Source organism: Carassius gibelio, chromosome B5 (assembly GCF_023724105.1).
Source record: "Carassius gibelio isolate Cgi1373 ecotype wild population from Czech Republic chromosome B5, carGib1.2-hapl.c, whole genome shotgun sequence".
NCBI classification, from domain to species: domain Eukaryota; kingdom Metazoa; phylum Chordata; class Actinopteri; order Cypriniformes; family Cyprinidae; genus Carassius; species Carassius gibelio.
This window is the reverse complement of record NC_068400.1, coordinates 22571153-22593579: the sequence shown is the minus strand read 5'-3', so window position 1 is coordinate 22593579 and position 22427 is coordinate 22571153. Positions and strand designations below refer to the sequence as shown.

General features: G+C 38.2%; 1 protein-coding gene across 6 annotated transcripts in view; it reads right to left on the bottom strand.

Annotated features, from left to right (window-relative positions):
* Positions 1 to 10416: 10416 nt before the first annotated feature.
* The window catches only part of LOC127957264 (double C2-like domain-containing protein beta), a 283809-nt gene continuing 271798 nt past the window's right edge, over positions 10417 to 22427 (bottom strand). For all 6 annotated transcript variants that reach the window (XM_052555724.1, XM_052555726.1, XM_052555727.1 and 3 more), the window contains 4 exons: positions 17794 to 17951; positions 14534 to 14615; positions 14350 to 14446; positions 10417 to 12958 (listed from right to left, as the gene is read on the bottom strand). In XM_052555724.1, the coding sequence (XP_052411684.1) occupies positions 12822 to 12958; positions 14350 to 14446; positions 14534 to 14615; positions 17794 to 17951 (474 nt within the window). In that variant the 3' untranslated portion in view covers positions 10417 to 12821. The remainder of the gene's footprint in view (positions 12959 to 14349; positions 14447 to 14533; positions 14616 to 17793; positions 17952 to 22427) is intronic.

Genomic DNA, 22427 nt, shown 5'->3' with positions numbered 1-22427 from the left:
ACACACGCATGTGCATTTCTATACACATATGAATATACACAAACCTATGTTATATAAATAACTTTTATTTTAGATGTGATTAATCTATTTGACAGCCTCACATTAATAAACGTTACCTATGCATGAACAGCATATCCTGCATTATCAGTGTGATGCATTTTGCATACCACCTGTTACAATAATAAACTGAAAAAATGAATAAATTCGGTATTTGTGCATCATACAGGTAAAGGGGCAGTGTAACACATAAAAGGTAATTAGTTTAACAAGTATCAAGACCACAGGTAAGGCAATAAGTAAAAAAAAAAAAAAAAAGTTAAATAAAAAATGATTCAACATCAATGTGCTAACTCTACTTGGCCACTGGAGCTGAGGATCATTAAGGCGTTGAGACTGCAAAACCAAATATCTATAATCATGGTATATGAACAGATAGATAACGTTAGACACACACACAGACCATGGGCAGACAGATAGATAAACAGTAAGTAAAATAAACCTCTCATGACTAAAATGTGCTACTGATGTTAAGATGTGTCAGAAATGTGCGTTTTATTACATATCTTTGTGCGAACAACCATTTTCTGCTTGTTGACGCGGAAAATCTGAAGGTCCTACACCCATCCTTTTGTAAATTGCAGGTGGGCCTCGAGCAATTTATAATTTTTAAATTGTTTGTATTGTCAGTGCGTACACATTTGAGCAAAGTAAAATAAATACACAGGGAAAGTAACGTGGGGTTCGTTGAGATCATCGGACCACTCTCTGTGTTCGTACGGATCGAGTTCATTGATTGTCTTGATTTTAGAGTAAAATAAAGTTACCACAACTTTGCTTCCTTGTTGAGTTTTTCTTTATATATAATCTTACACTTGATCATTATTCGGTCCATTATTATTTCTATTTATTATTGCGGTGTACTAATTCAATGACGGCTGATGAACGTGTCCCTAATAATGGCTGTGACTACCCAGAATGCAATGCGCAGTGACGTTGCTTCCCAAGCTCCATTCACGAGTACACAAGTTAGTCTTGACCTAAACTAACCTGTGTGACTAGCATATTATTCGTTCATTATGGGAGTTCATATGTCAAGAAAAGTGATCCCTGATGAAATTGTTAGATATTGGTCTGCTGTAGCATCCTCTCCTCTCCTCGGCGGGTTTGGGACAAATAACGTGAGAAGGGTTAGTGCTACTGTTTCCTGTCATGTCTGTACTATTATGATGTGCAGCAGAGGAACTAAAGTGTACTCTTAAATCTCACTTTTGATATTTGCCATAAGGTATCTCTGGTATGTCACTTCCATTTTAACCAGGTCTGCATCTCTAGTTTGCAGTTAGTTCATTCCCAGTGGTCTCTTGAGTACATCATTGCATACTACACATAGAAAAGAAGTAAATCTTTTTGATTCCTTATTTGTATCAGCAGTATCAAGTGAGGTATTAAGAACCTTAAATAAGATATTAAATGGTAAGTTAGTCTAGGTCTAACCTGCATAATACAAATGTCAACCTGGAATGCAAGTTAAAGGACTAAACAAATGTTTTTTTTTATAGTTTCACCTGACCTGGTTTTAGAAACTTTTTATAAATATAGCATCACGTAGAAGATGGTTCGACCACCTCATGCATATTAAAAAGCTAGTCATGTTCTTGTTTTAAACATTAACTGGTGTTAACAAAGTTGATTTATGTAATCAGAAACTGGACTCTGGTGCTCTCAAACAGATTAATTGCAATTAATCGCATCCAAAATAAAAAAATGTTTGTGTATGTTACATGTGTACATAAATAAATACACTTACATGCATGTATATCTGTTGTTCAGATATTGACCAATAAAACATTGAAGTATTCATAAAAATAATATTATTTTTTAATATTAATTTTTCTCATTGTAAAAGTATGGAAATAAAAATAACAAAAAAGTGTGGGCTTAAAGGGTCTATTACACCAATTGAGTACATAACTAGCTTTTTAATATATTACAATTTCCATAAATGTGCATTTGTGGGATTTTTCTTATGGCAGGGTGCTGATGTCTCGAGATGTGAATAACACTGACTGTTCATTTACTTACATATATCAGAATAATATACCAAAACAAATGCCATCTTTTTACTGCAGAGGTCGAACAGAAACCACATACACATGGACTGTTTTTTGTTGCTCAAATATGGCTTACATGTATTTTCACTATAAATGCATAATATACAGTAAATAGACTACATAAAGGATATACATTTATAATAAAAATAGGAACTGCTTTCATGGTAGGGTTGCAATTTTATGACTAGATTTTTGTTGTTGATTATTGCTCTTGATATTGTGGGAATGATTCTTAATGTTGACTAATAGATTACATACAAAACATGTTTTTGCGTTTGGGGAAACAGCCCATCAAACTCTGGCATTAGAAAATCAAGACTTTATATTACTTATTTCAGTAACTTGAAAAACAAAACCACTATTTACATGGGGAGGAAATTACTTACAGAAAGCAATCATAAAACAATGAAGAATTCTGAATCTAACGCAAATTATACACACTTGAAAAAACTCATTTTAGAATCATTGAAGCGGTCTACACTGTGCAAAGAATTACTTGAAATGAATTTGCCTGCGTGGTTTATAATGAAAGAATTTATGAGAGTGCAGAATTCAGTTCAACAGAAATATATGATTGGTTAAAAAATAAATGTTGAAAAAAATAAAAAATAAATAAAAAACACAAAAAGACGTGTTGCAATGTGGCCAGATCTTGATGTAATGCCACAGTCACCACTTTTCACATTTCACATCAATTGCAACAGAAATGTATGCAGGGTTAAAATGTTTTTGCCCCAATCCCCTGTTAATTTCCAACCCTGTTGCATGCTCATGTTTACTGATTAACCTTTTAAATCACTAGGAGTTTGGAGGCGATGGAGCTGTTAATTTCTGCAGGGGCACGTTTGGAAAAATCCTCAGAGGAACTTGGGGTTGAGATGTGCTGGTAAGAGGGATTATGTTTTTATACAGAAGTTAATTTGACCAAAGAGGGCACTTGATAAAAGGTGTCAGTCCGATGAACATCTTAACCATAATAGCAATGTCTTCTTAATATGGATTGTGTTTTTTCAGTCTTGCATTCCTTGGAGACACAGAACAGATGGAGGTGTGGAAGAAGGCTGGAGTCAGTTTTAATGTTTCTGATGCTCACGGTTGAGCTCCCCGACATGTGGTGAGGTTTTTTCAGAGATTTTAAGTAAATCCTGTTTCTATGATAAGCATCTAAGCCTGGCCCATCTTTCTTTATTTACTTAAGGCGGTGTGTAGCGATCAACATGAAATGTTTAAGTTCTTTATCTGCAATGGATCCGATCTTGAGGTATGGACATAAAGAATTTCAAACACTGGTTCATCTCTCAAAAGTTTGGACACATCACTGATCTATAATACAGAACATATATAGATCAGTGGGACATTTTTTGGCCAATAATTTAGAATAATATCAAGTTATCAAAACACTTAAGATGCATGCTAGGTTTTTGATTAGTCTTAAAGCAGTTCCCATATGCTATGCACCGTTGACTGCTTTTCCATCACTCTTCTTTTCAACTCATCCAATTCAAGAAGTCATACTGTATATATTCATAATTTATATTGTTTACAAAGAAATATCAGAATCTTTTAAATGGCACCTATTATGCCCCTTTTTAGTTTCAGCCCAAAATACCCAATAGATCATTTTAGGCTGCACAATTAATTGAAATTAAATCGCAAAGAAAGTATATCCATAAGGAAATGCTAATCGACATGGCCATTATCACTGCTTAGATTACAGTGAAATATTGTGTGCCTTAATTATTCTGTTTAAGAAGCCACATCATCTCATAGAAGGATTTATTTCAAACACTCAAAATATGTTATTAAATGCGATATTCTCACATGGTTTAAGATGGAGCAGCATTTACTACACAGAGCCGTATTTCACTGAGAAGAGACACAAACATCTGACATCTTACGATTATATCATCTGTGATTATGAAGGTGATTTGACATAATTTATCAGAGAACTACGGCTCTGTGTAGTAGATGCTGCTCCACCTGAAAGCAGGCGATGGAGATTTTACTGCTAATAACAGAACCGGCTTTACTGTGTAAATGTGCATGACAATCGATTTGTTTGAGTAATAGTGCAGCCCTAGATCATTATAACAGCTGGAAAATTTCATTTTTGGGTTGTGTCTTAAAAATAAAAATAAAAAAAACGTAATGTACGCACACAAATACTGTTAAAACGCTAAGCACTATAATGAATTAACATTCACAAAGGAGTCTGGAGCGATACACATATTTACGTAGATTTTGAGGTGCATTACCTTGAAAAATTAAAGTAATCCACAGCATCCTCAGCGGCTCAGATGTTTGGAGAAAATTAAGACTCTTATGTTCAGTCTTGCATCCAAACACACAGCATCGGGATTGCTTTGACATTGATGATGTTACAGCTGGTGGAGTACAGAGAAAATGGAGGACAGCGAACAGCCGCTGAGCGTGGAAACCATAGCAATGCAGAGCTGTCAATCAACCCCGTGGCCCGGCCCTATACACTGTGACGTCACACTGCATGAGAATCAAAAAGGCAGGCCTAGTGGGGGATTCAAAAATGAGGAGCGGGTGGATTTTTATCATTGTAGGGTGGTCGTGTTCACACACTGCCAACACACATTTATGCCCAAAGTAGATTGTGCATAATGGTTTCGCTTTAAGGTCATGAGAAAGCCAGATGTGTCCTTACTTCTGTCATGAATGCACACACAAAACGAGATCCAATAGCAGTGTTTAATGGGAAATCCAAAATCAAAATCCAAAACAGGCAGGAGGTCAAAACCAATGAAAGCAGTCCAAAAAACAAGAAAAACACAAGGGAACACGAGAAAGCTGGGTGACGGAAAACAAGGACTTCATGAACAGATAGAAAACAGACCGGTTTATATAGATAGGTGAAGACAATGAAAGTGGAGACAGCTGAGTGCAATTAACAGGTGTGTGATTAACCGTGATGAAGGGACAAGGCTCGTGGGAAATGTAGTACCTGCAGTGTGGTGGTTATGGGGAAGTGAGACCACTAGTGGACCACTGTTAGGAACGTTACTTTAAAAAAGTAATTAATTGTAGTTACCATGGGCGTAGGTTTAAGGGGGGACGCTAGGTACTAGTCCCTATCAATATTTTGAGATGACAAATTTGTCCCCACCAATATTTAGCAAGCTCCTTTGAACTGTTATTTGGATCTTTGCACTGCTATTTGGATTGATTCTAACGGCCTGGACGATGACAGTACAAGAAATGCCGTAATTTGATTGGCGGCGGGGTCTCTGACAGGCTACACGCGCGGGCCGGGACTACTTTTGTGCTTGCACTAGCAGCGAGCGGGTGGTTTGTGTGCACGCGCATGTTGAAGACGTTAATATTAAAATATTAACATTTTAATATTCCGTTTTTTTTTTTTTTTTTTGTACTTTACTGTAGATGCCACCCAAGAAGAAGAAAGGGGACATAAGAAGCTTTTTCATAAAGCAGAGTCAGAGTGTAAGTAGGCAAAATAACTAGCTAGCCACACAAATAAACTAGCATTAGTCACGGACCAGGCTTTCAAATGCATATTCTGTGGAAAATAGTATTAACTGGTGATAGTATTACCCAGGATGATAGAATGCTACGTTAGCAAGTAACTGAATGTCAATAAGCCTGTACCTTTACTTAGAATCTTGCAGTCAACATAAACCTGAGTGTACTGGAGGGTAAATAGTGTTTATAATAGAAAAAGGTTATTATATTTATTTTTTAAGTTTTTTTTCCTTGTGGCAGAGTATTTTTTGTTAGTGTAAATACTAATGTACATAATCTTAATAAAACGTTTGGTTGTTCAGCATTACACAGTCTCAGATTTTTATTTATTGAGAGTGCATTTTTGAGATTATACAGTTATACTAAATCACCATTAAATCACTGGTCTCTTACAACGAATTAATCCCGGGGTGGGGGGGGGGGGGGGGGGATTAATTTTGGGAATTAAACCCACCAAAGCTGAGACCAGTTAGTAACTGAATTACTCTAAAATCGAAGTAACTCGTTACCAGGGAAAGTAACTATTTGCGTTATGGTTCAAAAAAAAAAAGTTGCTATATGTCAAAGAATTTGTATTTTTGGAGCTGTTTTAACAAGTTAGTTGAAATGAGTAGAATAGACAGGTGTTCGTACATAACTTTTGATATTTTTTGCACGTCAGCAGACAGCAAGAGTTTTATCCTGCACTTCAAGTATTATCTTTGTAAGAAAAGTGTTTTTTGGCCACTAGCTTTGTAGGTGCGTGTGTCGTTGTGAGATGCTTCATTAAATTATACTTGCTTACAACAGATGTCGACAAAGTCTTTGCTCCTGGACATAATACACACATTACATGCACGTGTCTGCCTTTGACCACAATGCATTTGAAGTAGTGCTTATATCTCCACCTTGAAAATGGCAACTTTTCATCGGATTGCTCCTGACTCGCCATCTTTGCTGCTGCGAATCTGTTTAGCTGTTGCGTGTGTGTGTTTGGCCCAGCTGGCGTGTGTGCTGGCATGTGCGTAAAAACACTGGCTCTGATTGGCTACCATGAAACACATGACTCTGCCTTTGCCAATCATAATCGCTTATCTCGTTATTAACCCACCTCCTCACTAGCTGTGTGAGCCAGGGTGGTGCGTTCGGATTATACAGTTTATTTAAGTAATGCATAGTAACGCACAGCATTTAATGTCCAGTAATGTTCACAGCGTTATAACGACGGGAAAAGTAATTAATTACATTACCCCGTTACTGAAAAAATAACGTTGTAACCTAACGCCGTTCTTTTAAACGGCGTTATTCCAAACACTGTAGTGGACACCCAGGGAAACAGAGACCAGACACTGTGAAGTGAAAAAAAAAACAATACAACAATAATAACAACAACAACGAGACCAGGAGGGAGGTGGACCGGTGGAGGACCAGGGGGAGGGACGGAGGGCCAGGGAAACAGAGGTAAAAAAAAACTAAACAGCAACAAAACAAAGAGGCCAGGAGGGAACTGAAAGTTCAGGGTCTCAGGACAGTGCCGACAGGGCAGGAATCCAGGGTGGAGCAGGTGGACTGGAGCCCACCGGCATGGCGCAGATGGAGCTGGAGCCTACCACAGCCGAGCAGACGGGACTGATGCCCACCAGGGCAGTGCAGAGAACCACCACCGCCCTGCGGTCAAGACAGAGGCCCACCAGGGCGGTGCAGAGTACTACCACAGCCGAGCATACGAGACAGAAGCCCACCAGGGTGGCGCCGAAGACCACCACAACTGTGTGGTTGAGACAGAAGCCCACCAGGGGGGCGCCGAAGACCACCACAACTGTGTGGTTGAGACAGAAGCCCACCAGGGCGGCACAGAGGACCACCACAGTGGGATTGATGGCACAGGAGAGCAAGTCTGGTTAGGTAAGCCTGAAATAGAGAACATGAACAGGTTAAGGGTGGCCTCCGTGGCCCTGAGGAGATGGTAAATGGTCTCCATGGCCATGACAGGACAGGCAGTGAGTTCCTGGATGGCCTCCATGGCCCTGACAGGATAGGATGAGCGCTCAGGAAGTTTGGCTGAGATGTGACGAGGCTCTGGAAGTTCAGCAGAGACGTGGAGAGGCTCTGGTAGTTCAGCAGAGACGTTAAGAGGCTCTGGTAGTTCAGCAGAGACGTGGAGAGACTCTGGTAGTTCAGCAGAGACGTTGAGAGGCTCTGGAAGTTCAGCAGAGACGTTGAGAGGTTCTGGAAGTTTAGCAGAGACGTGGAGAGGCTCTGGAAGTTCAGCAGAGACGTTAAGAGGCTCTGGTAGATCCGTGGTGACTTGACCTTGCCCAGGAAGATCAACGGTGACTTGCCCTGACTCCTGAGGTCTACCTGTGGTAGTGCTTGACTCATGAGTGTTAATGGTGACTTGACCTGACTATGGAGGGTCAACGGGGACCTGACTCGACTCTGGAGGGTCAACGGGCACCTGACTCGACTCTGGAGGGTCAACACTCGACTCTGGAGGGTCAACGGGACCTGACTCAACTCTGGAGGGTCAACGGGGATCTGACTCACCTGTGCCTGCCATCTTGTGCAGTGGTGCTGGGCCGGCGGCCATCATGTCTAGAGAGACGGGTGTGGTCTGTGTATCCCATTGACTACGATGTTGAAGGTAACTGATGATCCCCCAAAAGTCCAGGATCTCCAGCCCCTTCATTTCCCACCCCAGCAAAGGCTCATCCAGGCAGTCGTTGAATAGGTCCTTCAGGGCCTCATCATTATACCCCAGCCCCACTGCCATTGTCCAAAAGACCTGAGCCAAACCACCCACCTCACTCCCCTTCTGACGGAGGGTGGTTAGGTTTGACAGTCTCCCCATCCGCCCCTCTATGGTGGTTGGGGAACGGATACGAAATCGCACACCACTGGATCTGGACCTTATGGAGTCCTTCTGTCAAGAATGCACACACGAAACGAGAGATCCAATAGCAGTGTTTAATGGGAAATCCAAAATCAAAATCCAAAACAGGCAGGAGTTCAAAACCAATGAAAGCAGTCCAAAAAACAAGAAACATGAGAAACCCGTGTAATGAAAAAAGGACTCCATGAACTGAGTAATGTTCACAGCGTTATAACGACGGGAAAAGTAATTAATTACATTACCCCGTTACTGAAAAAATAACGTCGTTACCTAACGGCGTTCTTTTAAACGGCGTTATTCCAAACACTGTAGTGGACACCCAGGGAAACAGAGACCAGACACTGTGACATTACCCCCTCCTCTAAGGAGCAGCTACCAGATGCTCCACCGAACACAAGAACAAACCAAGGAACACAGAGACAGAAGGGAGGTGGACTGGTGGAGGACCAGGGGGAGGGACGGAGGGCCAGGTCCATAGAGGGAAACAGAGAAAGGAAGTGAAAAAAAAACAATACAACAATAATAACAACAACAACGAGACCAGGAGGGAGGTGGACCGGCGGAGGACCAGGGGGAGGGACGGAGGGCCAGGTCCATAGAGGGAAACAGAGGTGAAAAAAACAAAACAACAACAAAACAAAGAGGCCAGGAGGGAACTGAAAGTTCAGGGTCCCAGGACAGTGCCGACAGGGCAGGAATCCAGGGTGGAGCAGGTGGACTGGAGCCCACCGGCATGGCGCAGATGGAGCTGGAGCCCACCACAGCCGAGCAGACGGGACTGATGCCCACCAGGGCAGTGCAGAGAACCACCACCGCCCTGCGGTCAAGACAGAGGCCCACCAGGGCGGTGCAGAGTACTACCACAGCCGAGCAGACGAGACAGAAGCCCACCAGGGTGGCGCCGAAGACCACCACAACTGTGCGGTTGAGACAGAAGCCCACCAGGGCGGCGCAGAGGACCACCAGAGCCGTGCGGTAGAGATAGAAGCCCACCAGGGCGGATCTGGACCTTATGGAGTCCTTCTGTCAAGAATGCACACACGAAACGAGAGATCCAATAGCAGTGTTTAATGGGAAATCCAAAATCAAAATCCAAAACAGGCAGGAGGTCAAAACCAATGAAAGCAGTCCAAAAAACAAGAAACATGAAAAACACAAGGAACGTGAGAAACCCGTGTGATGAAAAAAGGACTCCATGAACTGATAGAAAACAGACCGGTTTATATAGATAGGTGAAGAAGATGACAGTGGAGACAGCTGAGTGCAATTAACAGGTGTGTGATTAACCGTGATGAAGGGACAAGGCGTGGGAAATGTAGTACCTGCAGTGTGGTGGTTATGGGGAAGTGAGACCACTAGTGGACACACAGACCAGACACTGTGACAACTTTTGGTTGTGTAGGTATATAAAAGCACCACTGTACCTGTATTTAAAGCATCATTATTTAATTTTTCTCTGAAATGACAGCAAAGAGACAGGTTCAACAACAGGCCGATAGATGATGCTCAGAGACTAGGCTTACAACACATGGGGAAGATGTTGAGTTTTTAGGCTCACTGGGTGAACAAGGCCACAGATGGCACCAAGCCCAGAAGGAGAGGAGGTGTCTGTACTTTTAAGAGAGTTTAAAGTTCTTCGTCATTCGTTTTTTTTTTTTTTTCAGATCATAACATCTTTTTGCATAAAAAAAGTTTTAATTCCAATTTTTAAAAGTATTACTACAAAAAAAAGACTGGAGGAATAAGTTATTTCTTTCTTTCTTTTTTAGATGTTATTTTATGTTTTTTGCATAACTTAGGTTAATGAAACCATAAAAGATTCCTAACATTATTTTCAAAATAATTATTTATTCAGTATTCTGGGTTTTTCTTTTTCAAGTAGGTTATAGTTTTCTTCCAGTTTGATATTAATGTCCAAGACAAAAAGAGGTGAACTCATTTTATTTGATATGGGTTTCCAGTTCTGAACATGTGAACAGCAAATATCATTCGCCATAGTAAAAAACAAACTATAGATATAATACTTGAACATTTTTGAAACTGGACAAAAATTAAAGGTAACAACAGATTCTGGTGTCTGACAGCACATGATAATGACATTATAATTACACCCTTAATGCTTTCAGTGGTTCATTAGATTTCTACCATATTTTCACTTCAGGTGGCTTTTAACAACATAAACATGACGTGCACAAAAATGAACATTGATAACAAAATACAACATGTTAAATATTTTATATGGTCTAAAATAAACATTTAAATAAACAGAACGCATGAGCAATTTAAGATGCACAATGAGTGAGGCAGCAAACAAAGCCAAAAGGTTTATTTTTTAGTCTGAATGTTCAACACTACCAGATGCCAGAATCTGAAGTTATACAAGCATCTTCCACCTCAGCCTTGCACCCATGCCATCAACGGCACTATCACACAGTGTAAGGATATCCATTATTTTTATTTAAGAGGCATACTACAGGAGACAATGTTTTACCAGTGTAACACTGACAAGAATATAACTATGCTATGTGTATTGTATTGTTTCCATATTAAAAGCTCATTTCAATCTCTGTAAAGTGAGTGGTGCAAAAACACAGTTACAAAAGAAAAGGCACAATAATTTGGCCATTCGGTGCAAGATTAAGGTGAACCAGGAGAAGAAATATATTGACTTCATCAGAGAACCACTATCATATGCAAACAATTGCCTGAGAGTTAAAATGATCAAAACAAGACAAGATTTATTTTTTGTAACATGCAGTCACATGTCCAGTCAATAGAGCAAACTGACGGGGAATGCGATGGCGTTCCAAAGTACAAAAACGGTCCGAGAAGGAAGGCTGACATTCCTATAGCATCCAAGAGCAGGAACTCTCTTTTTACAGAGAACAGCAGTATCAAACATTGAGCAAAATTATTTTAATGACAGCCCAAGAACATTGCATGCATTGTTATGCCATAGAGTTTGTGCACAAACGCAAAAAGATTACAAAAATGTCACAGGAGTGGCTTGCACAATGAACTGTCAAGAGAGAACATACATTGTAGGGCTGTAGACAGTTCTGCTTGGAGCGTCAGTGTGTTTAATAAATGGCCAACATCTGAAGTCTCATCTCCAATCTAGAGTTGACCTCAATGAATAAAATCTTCTGGAAATGAGGGAAGAATAAAACAACAAACAACTTAAAAATACAATAATAATATCTATGATACCCACCAACGGCATGCTAAATATGCAATGACACAGAAAGGTTAAAATAATACACTGGTTAAAATTTAATGGCGCAAAATAAAAATGCTAAATAACTTTAACACAGTATTTTAAAAATAGATATATTTAGTCATCTTTAAAATGCTCAAATAAAGAATAAGATAAACATGCCATTAATAGATCTCAAAACAAGTTTGTCCATTCCATTTTTTTTTTTTTTTTGGATTTACAGACTGAAACATTTTAGAGTAAAAGATATTAATGCAATATATAAATTGGACTTGGCCACAGTGTTTAATCCAAAAATCAATCAATAGTATTCATTTCTAGAACAGAGCAATTTCAGCTTCTCTGTGTGTGCACTGTTTTCACCCTAGAAAAATGGCTATTGAAACTCTGCTGTGTGCTGTCTCAATGTCAATGGCACACTGTTCATTTGCAGTGAGAGTACTGGAACTCAAAGGTCAATTACATTCATTAAGTAGACAAACTAAGAGAAGGGGCAAATTCGTTGGGAGTTTATATTGTAAGAACTACAATTCTTTAACTTCCACCAACTGATATAATCTTCACAATCATCTGTCTTTAAAATACAATTGTGTAGTTTATACCCTGGCTTTAAGATGGACATCAGAAAGTTTCTGGTCTGTAAACAATATTGTTTTGGAAAGTGTATTATCAGAGCCCCTTTGCTGCCATGATGCACACGCATAATCATACATTTACTGACAGCTAATTTCTGTAAACAGGATTCTTGAATACACATAAAACCTCAAGAGGACGGAGAAAGAGAGCAGTAGACTGTGGTTAAATATTTGAAAACAGGGACTGATCTCTTGTTGACTGTTGGAACAACATCTCTCCATTTTCAGTGAGGTTGTACAAGCACAGGCTGATTAAAGACCCTTATATAAGCCCAAAAGCCACACAATCAGACTGCAAGCTGAACACCAGAAAAGGTACAAGAGATAGAGCAGGTGTGTTGAAACCGATACTGGCACCAATCTCTAAATCAGTGGACTGTCGGGAGTGTCGATCCATCCATCATCACAGGCTGCTGGGCTTTACATGGACATCATGTAGGAAAGGGGCGGGCTTCGGGGCATCCACTGCAAAGAGCCTCTCAGTCATTGTACCCTGAACCAGGGAGTTCATTGGTTAACGTGTGCCAGCGCTCAATTTTCTTGTCCTTGTTTTTCAGACAGTCAAACCAGTGTTTTAGCCTCTCCCCATTGGCATTTATACCTAAAGAGACTCCACCTGGAGAAAGGGAGGAAGTGTTCATTAAAACATCCAAAAAAACACAAAGGTCAATAGTTCCCCATGGGACACAGACCTCAACTATATAGATGACCTGCTTGTCTGGCAAACACACAGATTGACATCGGTGGATTTAAACTTAAAAAATGGTGTGTATTGACGTTCTTCCACAGTTGAAACAAGATACTTTCTGGGGTATGTTCATTCATGTTTATTCTGTGCCATAACTAGTAAAGAGGTCTAGAAGATCATTCACGTGCTGCTTAAACTGAGGCACTACAGCGATCTGTCACAAAACATTAAAGTTTTTTTTACAAATTTGAATTCTTTACAGAATAAGATATTTTGAAAGCTGAGACTGCTTCATACCAAAAGTAATTTGCTCTGTCTTGTCTGTCAGAGAACATGTGTGGTGTGAGAGCAGCATGGCTTGTTGGACATGGCAACAGTAACAAAGGGGGACGGGTCTTTTTGCGAAGGGTCAACTGGGTCAGTATCTTGCATCTTTTGATAATGTACAAACATTTTTTGAAAACTTAAAATGTTTGGTTTTCTGTTACATTTGGTTGTCAATTCAGCTTCTCAATCTGTCAGTTTTTGTCGAAATAGTACGAATGACTTGTGATAGTCTTCACTTCATCATCATGACATCAGTATGATTTTTTACAATTTTAGAAATGACAAACCAGTAATGTTTTTCCTTGTACTTTCTCTTTCATGTAATTGTTTATAGTAAAATAATTTGTTGCTGTCTTGGAGTATTATAGTAATAATAGTAAATAATTTTATTAGACAATTTTAGTATACCGTATTTTTCGGACTATAAGTCACACCTGAGTATAAATCGCACCAGTCCAAAAATACGTCATGACGAGGAAAAAAAACATATATAAGTCGCACTTACTTATAACCAAGAACCAAGAGAAAACATTACCGTCTCCAGCCGCGAGAGGGCGCTCTATGTTTTGAGTGTAGACTACAGGAGCACTGAGCAGCGAAGAGCGGCTGTAGATGGTAATGTTTTATCTTGATTTCTCTCGGTTCATGTCAAATTAATTTTGATAAGTCACACCTGACTATAAGTTCATATACAAAAGTTCATAACAATTACACTTGCAAAAATGTGATTAGGGCAAGTAGAAATCTGAACCACTGGCCTGACCGTGAAATCTACTGAGCCCTGGCCTGGGATTGCATCTTTATTTAGATTAGATTAGATGGTTAACCTTTGATACTGCATTCATTAGGTAACATACCATTTAAAATATATCGCAATGCAAACTGCAACAATGAAAAATAAAAATATAGTTTAAAGATAATAATATAAAATAATAACAATAAAAAAAAAATAGGGGATAAAAAGATTAACCATATTTGTAAATCTTTCCTACCAATGAAATCATTGGATTTGCCAATATCATAGTCCCAGACGGTCACCTCCAGGGTCTTTTTACTGAGGTCAGCGTACTTGATCTCATAGAAAAACTCCTGTTATAGGGAAAATGGAATTAGCATTTATAGAAACAAAGTGCGTTACAGAGTCTGTAAATCAGGCATTGGTTAAGTTAATCTTACTTCATTGAATTCGGGGTTGAGGGTCTTCTTTTTGACAGCTGTCTTGTGCTTTGATTTTTTGTTCTCATCTGGCTTGAGATACCTGAAATACATTGGTGATATTGAGAGAGAAAAAGAAGGAAAAAAAGAGATGCATCGAGTTTGATCGTTCAATTAAGGTTAAATTGACTTCTTTCTAGCACAGGAATAATTCTGTAATAATTGCACCTTAGCAAAGGCAGCAAAACTGGGAGAACATTGGAAACAAATGCAGAATAGTGTTGGCGAATGCAACAAATCAGTTTGTCCACCAGAGGGCACTGCAGCTCCTGAATATAAAATGTTGAGGGCTGAAAGAAACAGCCATGAAACGATAAACAAGGTTCATTGCAGGATATTTCCACCATTTGGTTTAGGAGCATTCTTAAAAAAAAAAAAAAAACCCTAACAAAACCAAAAAAACAAAAACAAAGATTAAACAACCTCACTTGAGTTGTCTGCTGACTTCGAGGTCATTAAATGTCTCGTTGCAGCTCTACTCCTGCAAGTCCTCTTAATGAGGGTCCCTTGCTCTTTTACAAAGACCACCAGACAAGCAGACAGCCAACAGACTGATTAAAGATCCAGGCAGTGAACCCAGCAGCCTAATAATCACAGCCCGTGACTTGCTTTGTAAAGGCAATAGTATAATTCCCTAGCTATTTATGTAGAATGGCATTCTTTATTTTGATCCATCTACACATCAAACAATTTGTTGAATAAAGAGTAAAAAAAACTAAATGAATCAAACAGTGTCTTGTTCAGGATGGTATAGAGATGACAGTAGACATTTAAAGTAAAAGTGAAACTTGTAAAAGGCTCATTTGCCTCTAATTGTAACAGTTTGACAGGTAAGGACATCTGCTCCTGTAAGGTGCTACTGGACAACTATTTTATTCAGCTTTTCTAATGACTAAATGCACTTGTAGCTTAAAATGAATGAAAAATCGATTTCATTTACTTCCCAAAAGATGAACATCAAGTGATGTCAATCTGTGAAGACTGCTCTCTGCGTGGATATGCAAGAAGGATCTGAATCTGAAAATTGCAGATGGAGACAAACTAATGCCGCAAATGCACAAGATTTGCACCATTTGTTGTCATCAGCAGAAATGCTTTATGTATAATTTACTATTCAAAACTTTTGTAGAGTCAGAACCAGGCTGTTTAAACTGAGCGATGTTTGTACATGTAAGAAACAAACTCTTAGTGGCCCTCGGCTGTAATCCATCCCTCTAGAAACGGTTGGATTGAGGAAGCGAGGGAGTTGAGAGCTCTAATCCTCTGTTTGCTGACGCAGAGATCACTGCTTCATTTCACCCAACACATTCCAGCCCTCAAAACACACACATTTGCATTTCTCCCGACCAAAGACACAATTCTAAGCTTATGATATAACTGCTTTGATGACTAATGGTTCAGATGCTTGTGTTTAGCAGGATTAATGGATGTGCTAAGGATTTTCTTACACACACATATATGTGTACATACCGTACATACATCCAACATTGTAGGTAAATCTATTAGCAAGTGATTTATCCACAGTGATTTAATGCTACATTTATTGCAGAGATAATCCTTTACAAATTTGGGGTTAAGTGCCTTGCTCAAAAGCAATCAGCTAGCCTATCTAGTTCTTTTTTATTGTATGCATTTTATTCTATTTTAATATCCAAATGTCGGTGAAAAGAAGAGACTTTCTGATATGCGTTTTGCATATACAATGAACATCATTTAATCTTTAGAAGCTCTTTTGCAAGCATCTCAGTATTAAAGGGGTCATGAACTGCCTTTATGTAATTTTGTACTGTTCTCTGAGGTCCACTTATAATATTATCAAAGATCATAACTTATAAGTAATCGGGTATTTTCTGTCCTGTTTTAACCCCCTCATCTGATTGTAGACTCAGCAGTAAACGCCCACTGCTATGATTGGCTAACAGTTACATGTTTGGAAAAAATGGTGTGTATGCTAACATGTTTGACAGCCTACATCCTCACAGATGGGTGCTGCAGAGATTTAGGTAAAAAATGTATAAATACTCCTATCAAATTATATGTTTAACTGACAAAGCAATACTAATCACATAAAAAAAAAAAAAACTGTTTTGTGACACTACTGTTGGATCCAATATAGCCGGCTCATCAGCATCTTTTAGTTTCAATCTTTCTGAACATCCTGCATCGTTTTGTTTCTTTGACTGCAAACTAATTTGCAGTAAAATGAAGTGAACAAAGGACCAAGTTCTTAGTAACCTTCTTTAAAAATTAAAAGGTGAAAAGTTAATTCACTCTTTCCTAATGTTGGGATCAGAGGGAAGGCATAGCTTGGCACTGCTTAGCATCTTGTTGTCTACAGAGCATTTTTATCGTTTGGTTTCTGTGTAGACCTGTACATTTGTCTATCGTTGTTTATAATATGTGTGTGTGAATCGGTGGGCGGGACTAAACATGCAACGATGTAAAAGCAGGCGTTGATCTTCTGCGGAGGCGGAGTCTAGCCACACTATTACATCACAGAGTGGTACAGTCCACAAGCTGATGTTTTGGCAGATTGGCTTCAGTATAAGCTGTTTCTAGACTAACAAGAAAGATGCGAGCTCTGAATCTTACAAGATGTTTTCATAGCACAATGACTTATAACATGTCAAAAGATCAAGGGAATTTTGGTTTCTCAGTTAATGACCCCTTTAAATGAACCAAAAAGTGACCTGTTGTACAGAATAATGAAGTTGTTTTTTCATATAATCTGCATTCAGACCCACAACCTTCTGGTGTCCACCCAACAATGTCAGATCAGCACTTTAAAGTCAACATGAAATGAAAATTTATCTTATTTTGAACTATTTGTCTTCGTTTTTCTTTTACATTGTTTTTATATCATTTTAATGTCAATGAACTCAACAGAACATCTACCATTACTTCCATTTTCTTTGGCACATCTAATCTATCTTGGGAAAATCTCTTGTTAATTATCTGTAATTTTTACAAAAACATTAATGTATTCTAACTTCAGCGCATGAAAAGATCCTGTCTTATTGTTATACCACAGATTTGAGTCAAATAACTTTACGAAATTTAGCAACAGGCGACTGGATTTGCTTTGACATCTGTAATTATATGGATGGATCTTCTGTTCCACATGAAACGTTTTCACTAAAGCAAATTATGTGAATTTTGATTATTTTAGTATTCCTGCACCTGAACAGTTGAATTGTGCTTTTGGTAATGGAAAAACATACGTTTTAACATAGGGGTCCGAAAAGCCATTGGCATCCATGGCAGCGAGATGGGCACAGCGGATGATGCCCACCACTAAGCCACACTTCTGAGAGCTGTACTTCAGAGAGATCATGATGCGCCCTCGCTCCTCCAGAGACTTGTCATCTGTCTTGTCGATCTGTGTTGAGACACACACACACACACAGACACACACAGACAGACAAACAGAAAACATAGCCGTAAGTCCAGTGGCTAAGAACTATGAAAAGGATGGATGTAGCTGGTACACTATAATATATGGAAATTAAGTGGAAATTCTAATGAATCTGGTTGCATTCATTTTCAGCTCATAAACTGGCAGAAATTTCTATTAAAACACAAGTGTTGTGTCCCAGTAGTTAATTTAATAATTCACTCAATTAGTTTCATGCACCACTCTCTTCTTTCCAGTGTTTTCTTGTCTAGACATTTTATGGCAATCTCGACGGTTGAATTTGAGGTAAATCTTCTCTCTCTTGCTCTCAGAAGTTTGTGGACCCACCAAAGCCATCAAGCATGAAGTTAATTAGCTGTGGAGGAGGCGTCTCTGTTCATCCCCCACACACTGCTGTCTCATTTCCGTCCCCACTGGAGATCACACACTCGCACACACACCCTCACACATTGCAGAGTCTCTTCACACAACAAACACGCTTTGTACTGTTTGCCAGCTGGTGGAGTCACTCTCAGGCCTAAGATCACATCCCAAGCCAGTCTTTGTGTTTAACTTTTGTCACCTCTACCTGTACTGCAGTCCTGAGAGCAGATCCCAGATCAGTCTGTGTGCTGATCTTTCAGGTGGGTGACAGATAATTAATGGATAAAAGTGAATAGAGCAAAAAAAAAAAACTACTTCTATAACTTTTAAAAACTTACTGGGTAATCTCATAATCTCAGGGTTGGAGAACATTCCATAACTGCCAAATGTAATTTACTGTCATTTTTTAAATCGAAAGACTGATCTAAATCGGTGGTGCTTATCTTTTTAAAACGGACTCATGAAGGCTGAAAAGTAACTTGGAAAAAAAAACCAAGACTTGTGGGAAACATTTGTCATTTTATATTTTTAAGTGGTATCCTATAGGATTATTATTATTATTAATATATATTTTTTTTATATATGTACTGTTTTTGTCTCTCTCTCTCTCTCTCTGTGTGTGTGTGTGTGTGTTCCAGACACACTATCAGTTTGTGCATCAGGGCATTTAGCCCATAAAGCTGTGAATGTTCAGCAACCCAAGCCATTTAAAGGATGAGTTCAGGGACTGGCTAAATATTAACATAACTATAAATATATTGTCATTTGAGGTGCAACATAAGGTTTATATTCTTGGAATAAGTAACTGTATATTATTTCTTTGCCAAACAATGATAATTTTAAGCAAATCTGTGCTGGTTATGGAGGTACGGAGGAGTTTATCTCCAACCCTAATTAAAAACATCTGAACCAGCTAAGATTTTCAGACTCATTGAAATGTCATGTAAACACCTAAACCTGTACTCTTTCAGCTTACTGAAGTGCACAATGTTTCCCTTCTCCTTCTAGAATGTATAAAGCAGTAGTTCGTGCTGATTCTAGCACAGCTGTTTAATATGTGATTTTTAACACATATTAATGCGTCCTTTCTGCAGATTTAAGCGCATTGATCCAGAGTGGGTGTTTCGCTTTAGGGGAAGAGGAAATATATCATATACTCTGAGTCTTTCCTGAACCAAGAAATTATCAAAATGTACAGCCAAAGAAGTGGTAGAAACTAGTAACAGAAACTGTAAACATTAGAGTATTTACAAGTTTCCTGCTGACATTTTGGCATGCACAGGGGTTTTTAATGCTGTAACATCACAATTATTATAATAAATAGAATTCCCTAAGTGGAATGCGTGGATTCTTATGTTTTGAAATCACAAGATTTTATAAACAGTTTTTTGGTAGTTATTAACATATGGGTGTGATTTAGTCATTTAACCGATTAATTAAAAAACAGAATCATTAAGGTGTTAACAAAACACCACAACATTGTGTTGGTTGGAGACATGCAATGGTTAATTCTGCTTTGACTTCTTCTGGAACTCTGTTTGTAAGTAACTGGTAATATTGGGTCTAAGTTACTCAAAGGGATTGTTCACCCAAAAGTGAAAATTCTGTAATTAATAACTCACCCTTATGCCGTTCGAAACCCAAAAGACCTTTGTTCATCTTCAGAACACAAATTAAGATATTTTTTGATTAAATCAGAGAGTTTTTTTATCCTGCATAGACAGCAACACAACTAACACATTAACAATGTCCTTACAACCTTTCTGGGCCTTGAATGTGTCAGTTGCATTGCTGTCTATACAGGCTCAGAAAGCTCTTGGATTTCATAAAAAAAATATCTTAATTTGTGTTCTGAAAAGGAAAGAAGGCTGGAAGAAGGGTGAGCAATTAATATTTTTGGGTAAACTATCCCTTTAATATTAATTGTTTTTTCAAATGCTGCCTCAAAGCAATATAGCATTGTGATCTAGTGCTAACAGCCAAATTCAGAACAACGCTGTTCTTCCTCATGTGATATCACAAAATAAACCGGACCCGATGAAAAGTAATAATATAGACTGGCTGGCTGTACATTATCACACTTATTACATGTCTACTTAGCACTTAAGTAAATCACTAGATAATATTGATTTGAGTTGGAAACATTTCCTAGCAAGAGGCTGTAAGCCAAGACAGATGAACCTTGGAATATCGAGATTGACCAATCAGAATCAAACATTTCAGAAAGCTGTGTAATAAATAGTAATGAAAAGAAATAATCAGTTCAATATGGATTCATTTGGCTACTGAAAATTTGTAGGTTTATATGACCCTGTCTTTCAAGCAAGATACTCTGATAAAAGATACTATATGAGATAAACCCCCACATTACCTGCTCATCCTGTCAATCCATGAAGCACTTTGACACAGTATTCATGCTTTAAAACCTACATCCAATCAGGGGCGATTCTAGGATTTTTTCAACTGGGGGGCACAAGAGGGGCCACGATTAATACAGAGGGGCCAATCTTGTGTTGTTTGTATATCCAAATCATTTCAAGAGTTCAGTAACCTTTAAAATCAGTAATAAACAGTGATACCCTATTATATTTTAATAGCAGTTATTCACTGCTCTAAAAAAAAAAAATCTAATACAATTTGTATTAACTTTTCACTTTACAAAAGTGAAAGAAAAACTGTAATAAAATAATCCAATGTATGAATAGTGTACAACTCACAAATAATAATAATATAATTTATTTATAATAGCCTTATATAATATATATATAATAGCCTTATTTATATAAATGCAGAATAACATTAATAATTCAAAGAAATAAATACACAATTAATTAATATAACTAATATAAATTTAATATAATTTCATAATATGTTTTTGTTTATTATCCACATACCATTCAATTGGCATAGCAGCAGTTGCAGTAAATTTGCATTGATGAATAAACAAAATCTACTTATGTCAAGGCTAATTAATCTTGAGCATATTGATTTAAAAATATCATATATCCATACTTTGTTAGAAAGCTCCTTGTTCAAAAAGGTAAAATGTAAAATATGTGGATCCTATAAAACAGTTTAGAATAGCTTAATTAGTGCAGTGTTATTTTAGTATTAGTTATTTATTTTGCTATTTAATCATGCATTAAATAATTATGTATTATTTTTTTGAGAATGTTTCTGGGTGTCATCATTTTCTGTGAAGGGAGGGAGAGAGAGCTTTTCAGGGTGCAGACAGCAATCGCGGTGCACCATGGTGATTTTAGAACGCCAACTGAATTTATTAGGAATCTACAGACGCAAATAGACTAAAGGTGTAGAAAAATAAAGACCTATATGTGTATTTTGGACTTTTTTTTCACCACAAGTCTGAAAGAAGACATGTTACTGAAGACAAACAGCCCCAAATCTCAAAATTGACCAGTAAAAAAAACAATGTTTTCGCATGTGTCTTACCCATATAGACTTTTAAAAAAAAGTCTCAAGTGTGGAGCGTTAGATAAACATTACACGATTTGTTTCGTCACCTCACTTGAGTGAAAAAAGTCGCTAATCGACTGCATGATTCAATAATGACTTTATTAGAATTGCTATTATAGTTTTTTTTAAACCATTGCTTTAAATTGCGTTGTTGCCTATATCAGCGCGTTCGGCCGAAAAAAAAAGTAAATCGTAACGCAGTAAACCCCTTTTACATTCAGCATCAGAGGAGCATAGTAAATATAATGATTAGCATCTTGGTCTGCTCTAGGAGATAACATCGTCATCGAACCTGGTCTGTCTAACACCGAAAGACATTAACGTTAGTACCAAACACTTCTTGCACTGCAACAACTCGCTAATCGAAAAACATAAGCTATTTAAAATAGGTGATTTTTTCGTTGGAAAACAGCAGCTCGCTATTCTTGGTCCTCGTTGAGAAGCATCACGACTCAATCATGAGTTATTTACTAAACTGAAAGATTATAATTTGAATTTGTGAGTGACAGACGTGTAGAAATGTGGGGGCACACTGGGGGGCCAATCAGTTTTCAGGAGGGGCCAGTGCCCCCATGGCCCCTCCCCTGGCTACGCCACTGC